The following is a 4,535-nucleotide window of genomic DNA, read 5'->3' as shown; positions in this document are numbered from 1 at the left end:
CTGCTGTGCCAAGGGCCAGGCCGAGCTCACCCACCCTGCCCATCCCTGTGCCCCACAGGACCCCGAGGTGCAGAAACACGCGACGCAGATCCTGCGGAACATGCTGCGCCAGGAGGAGGCAGAGCTGCAGGTATGGCAGGTCCCTTGGGCCTGCTGGCACCTGCTCCTCCATGGGCATGCGGTGGAGAAACTCTGGGTGATGCCTCAGTGGTGGCCTCGTAGCTCATGGTGGAATGGGTTGAGTGGGAAGGAGCTTCAGGGTCATGCAGTTCCACCCAGGGGCATGTTCCACCAGCCCAGGTGGCTCCAAACCCTATCTGACCTGGTCTGGGACACTCCCAGAGATAGAACAGCCACAGCTGCTCTGGGAGATCCATCCCAGTGCCTCAGCACCTCGCAGGGAAGGATTGATCCCTAACACCCAATCTGAACCAGCACATGGAATTCTGGAATGGGTTGGGTGGGAAGGAACCTTAAAGCTCCTCTCATCCTACCCCTTGGCAAGGGCAGGGACACCTTAGTCAAGTCCTCAAGGTTGGAGGAGATCTGTAAGGTCATCAAGCCCAACCATCAACCTGCCAACTGTGCTGGAGATGGAATCAGGGAACAGTTTGGGTTGGAAGGGATGGAGCAACCATAGCTTCTCTGGACACCTCCCCACCCACCTGCCCTCTCCCCCCATGTCTGGTGGGCGTTGGGACGGGTGTGAGTGTCCCCTTGTCCCCCCAGCGTTTCCTGGAGCTGCACAGCCGCAGTCCTGGGGCGGCGGTGGAGGAGCAGATCGAAGGCGCTCGCCGCCGCGTCAGCCAACTGCAGCTCAAGATCCTCCAGGAGACAGGTGGCTCCGTGGTAGGTGGCACCATCTCTGCCACCCTCCCGGGGACCTGGGGACACCCCCAAGGCGGTGGGAGCAGCAGCAGAGACATCCTTGGTTGGCTAAAGCTCTGTGGTGGGACTTGCTGTGGCTCCTCCACCCCTGGGTTGGGTATCTCCGTGTTCTGGGTTGGGTGTCTCCATGTTCTGGGGTCATCCCACTGATCCCAGCCTCTCCCACCGCAGGATTCAGGGAGGCTGAGCAGTGACTCTGGCTCAGCTGGTTTCAGGTTGGTGGAAGGTGAGTTGTGCTGCTGGTTGGGCTCGTCCCTGTGTCCCTGTGTCCTGCACACATGGCCCAGTGTCTCCTCTGCTCCCAGGTCGCCTCTCCTTGGACTCACAGGATGGTGACAGTGGCTTGGAGTCTGGGACAGAGAGATTCCCCTCTGTGAGTGAGGTGAGAGAGGCCTTGGGGCCACCCCAACTCTGCCCAAGCCCTGGGATCAGGGATGATGAGCATCCTTAGAGGTCAAGGACCTCCTTTGGCCACCACAGCTACTTCACGGTCACCTGAACCAAGTGAATATCTTGCCATGTGGGCCCAGCTTGGAATCTCCTGGGCTCATCATGTTCATCCTAGTGTGACAACCCCCAAAGTGAAGTGTCTCCAAAACTTGTGGTTTGTGCTCCTGATCTCAGAGTTCTGGTGGTTCCTGAGAGGTTTTGTGGTTTCCAAGTACCTTGAACCACAGAACATTCAGAGTTGGAAGGAGCCCTTGAGGACCATCAACCTCTTGGCCCAGGACACCCCAACAATCCCACCAAGCATTTCTTGAGCTCCATCAGGCTTGGGTTCATCTCGTGATGGTTTCTGAGCTGGGAACTGCTCTTGAGACAGCCCCAGGTGCCCCTGGCCATGCCCAACATCTCACATCTTGCTGCCACCCCAAGCAGATGTCCCTGAACCGCAACTCCGTCCTGTCTGACCACGGCTTGGACAGCCCCCGGACGTCTCCGGTGGTCTCCGCGCGCCTCTTCCAGCACCACCGACGTCAAGGCTCCGACACCTTCACCCCTGAGCAGGTGAGCTGGGGCTGGGGGGGTCCTGCTGCGTGGAGAGGGGTGCTGGACCCTCAGGTGTTGCCCAGAGTTGGATGTCCAGGTCCTAACTCCAAGCTCTCTCCTTGGGCAGGGCTTGGAGCGCATGGGACGACCACTCATCATCGGCCCCGAGGAGGATTGTGACCCAGGGTACTTCAACAATGAGGTAATGGTGGCCACAGGGTCCTGGAGTTTGTCCATGGGGATCACTTTGGGGTTCCTCATGCCTGGTGGCACTTCAGAGACATCCAGGGCTGGGTTTGTCCACTCCAAACTCCTCCAGGGACATCCAGGGCTGGGTTTGTCTGCTCCAAACTCCTCTTGAGAACATCCAGGGCTGGGGTTGTCCACCTCAAACTCTTCCTGAGAACATCCAGGGCTGGGCTGGATCTGAGGTGCAGGGGGTGGAGGTTGACCTCAGGATCCAGAGGAGTTCCTTCCTTCCTTCCTTCCTTCCTCACTGACTCTTCCTTCTGCTCCCAGTGTGACTCCCTGTTCCAGGACCTGAGCAAACTGAAGTCCCGACCAGCACATCTTGGTGTCTTCCTGCGCTACATCTTCTCTCAGGCAGATCCCAGTGCCCTGGTGAGGAACACTTGCCTAGGGTGGCACTTCCTCAGGGTGGCACTTCCCCCGTGCCCTCCCCAAACCTCCATGCCCAGTTCCTGTTGGTGGCTCATGACCTCACAGCCACTTGGCTGAGCCTTCTCGCTCCTCACTCGCTCCCAAACCTTCCTTCTCCTCCTCCTCCTCATCCTCATCCTCCTTCTCCTTCTCCTCTCCTTGCAGCTCTTCTACCTGTGTGCTGAGGTTTGCCAGCAGACACCACCCAAGGATTCCAGAGCTTTGGGGAAGGACATCTGGAACATCTTCTTGGACAGGAACGCGGTAAGAGCATGTCCAGGCCCTGACCTGGCCCAGGAGTCCTTGTCCCTGCACCATTCCCCTCCTGTCCTGTGCTTGGGAGTGACCTCTGGAGCAGTTTTGGTGGTCCCACCACTGACAGAGCTGCTGGTGGTTCCTCCTCGCTGAGGAGCACAAGGTGTTGCACAAGGCTTGGCCACACCTTGCACAGTGCTGCTGCCTGGGGCAGGACAGGAGGGTCCTGGCAGGGAGAATGAGGCTCCAGGAGCTCCCACGGGTGTTCTTGGAGCTTGGTGACCCCTTGGAAGGAGCTGATCCCATCCAGGGGTTGTGTGTTGGGTGCTGGGAGATCTCTCCCTGCTCCTGCTTCAGGGTGATGGGGCAGGAGAGCAGGGCTGAGGGGCACAATCCCAGCTCATTCCAGCTGGGAAAGGTCCTTGCAGCAGTCTGAGCTGCTCTGCTCTTGTCTCTTCTGCAGCCTCTCCGGGTGAAGGTGTCAGAGCAGCTCCTGGCTGAGATCGGTGAGTGAGGAGCTCCCAGGGCATCCCAACCAGCACCTCTGCCCTGCCCAGGGGTTCTTCCTTGGGATGCCAAACGGGGATGAGGATGTGCCCAGGGTTGGGATTTGGAGGTCTTGAGATCTTCCCACTCCTGGTGATCCTGAGGCTCTTGTTATGGATGGGAAGTGGGAGAGGTTGTCCCAGCCTGGGCCAGCTCTGGGAGGGAGGGACCAGCAGCCAGGCCAGGTCTGCCCAAACTCCCTCGTGCCACTTTGGCCGAAGTGCCCAGCTCTGCCATCCCCCAGAGAGTCGCCTGCGGAATGGGGACGACGTGCGCGCCGCGCTCTCCGAGGCGCAGGAGATGGTGATGCCCGAGATCCAGGAGCAGATCCAGGACTACAGGTACCACCTGGGTGACCCTGGGCACAGCAGGTGCTCCCACACCAAGGCCCTGACCCTCTTCCTCCTCCTCAGGACGAAGCGCACAATGGGCCTGGGGAGTCTGTACGGGGAGAACGACCTGCTGGACCTGGATGGAGACCCCCAGAAGGAGCGGCAGGTGGCCGAGAAGCAGCTGGCCCAGCTGGGGGACATCCTGTGAGTGCTGGCACTGCCCTCCTGGAGCTGGGGCAGGGGGAGGTGGGAGGGTCAGCCTGGCCTGGGTGGGAGGAGAGCGGGGGCAGCGCTGGCCTTGGTGGGATGACCTGTCCCAAACAAGCTCTTTTGTCCCTCCACAGCTCCAAGTACGAGGAGGACAGGAGGTGAGTGGCCCTGGGGTGCAGCAGGAGGGAGGTGATGGTGCTGAGCTGAGGAGCCTGAGGTTGAGGAGATGTGGTGGCCTCCAACAAGCTCTGCCTTGGCCACGTGGAGAAGGGTGGACGCTTCCCTCAGGGTTCTGCTGTGCTGGTGTGACCTCCTGCCCCCTCAGCTCACCCTCTCTCATGGCTCCTCACCTTCCCTCCCTCCTCCCTCGTCCTCATCCCACCCTGGGGAGGGCAGGATGGACCTTCCCTGCCCCTGGAGCCCCTCAGGATGCCACAGAAGCCCGTTAAGGGTTCGGAGTGGAATTCCCAACCTCTGCCACTGTCTCCTCTGGGGTCCTGGTGTGGGATGTCCGCCTCATGCTCTTCTCTCTTCCAGCTCCCCCATGGCCTTTGCCCTCAGCACCTACATGGGCCACACAGGGATCCGCAGCCGGGAGCAGCGCGCGGCCAGCGACAAGGCTCAGGTCCTCCCGGACAGGGACAAGTGGCTTCC

General features: G+C 60.5%; 1 protein-coding gene across 1 annotated transcript in view; it reads left to right on the top strand.

Moving 5' to 3' along the window:
* ARHGEF11 (Rho guanine nucleotide exchange factor (GEF) 11) overlaps positions 1–4,535 on the top strand; it is a gene marked incomplete at its 3' end in the record, with an annotated part of 11,190 nt that overhangs the window by 2,686 nt on the left and 3,969 nt on the right. The window contains exons 6-18 of the mRNA XM_009079251.1: positions 59–130; positions 730–849; positions 1,060–1,114; positions 1,194–1,270; positions 1,768–1,896; positions 2,006–2,086; positions 2,398–2,499; positions 2,704–2,802; positions 3,257–3,299; positions 3,584–3,680; positions 3,753–3,875; positions 4,016–4,039; positions 4,419–4,535. The exon at positions 4,419–4,535 is cut by the window's right edge and continues 11 nt beyond it. Of these exons, the coding sequence (XP_009077499.1) occupies positions 59–130; positions 730–849; positions 1,060–1,114; positions 1,194–1,270; positions 1,768–1,896; positions 2,006–2,086; positions 2,398–2,499; positions 2,704–2,802; positions 3,257–3,299; positions 3,584–3,680; positions 3,753–3,875; positions 4,016–4,039; positions 4,419–4,535 (1,139 nt within the window). The remainder of the gene's footprint in view (positions 1–58; positions 131–729; positions 850–1,059; positions 1,115–1,193; positions 1,271–1,767; positions 1,897–2,005; positions 2,087–2,397; positions 2,500–2,703; positions 2,803–3,256; positions 3,300–3,583; positions 3,681–3,752; positions 3,876–4,015; positions 4,040–4,418) is intronic.

Source organism: Acanthisitta chloris, unplaced genomic scaffold (genome assembly GCF_000695815.1).
Source record: "Acanthisitta chloris isolate BGI_N310 unplaced genomic scaffold, ASM69581v1 scaffold8147, whole genome shotgun sequence".
Lineage (NCBI taxonomy): Eukaryota > Metazoa > Chordata > Aves > Passeriformes > Acanthisittidae > Acanthisitta > Acanthisitta chloris.
Note: the sequence above shows the minus strand (reverse complement) of the source record. Positions and strands in the feature narration are given on the sequence as shown.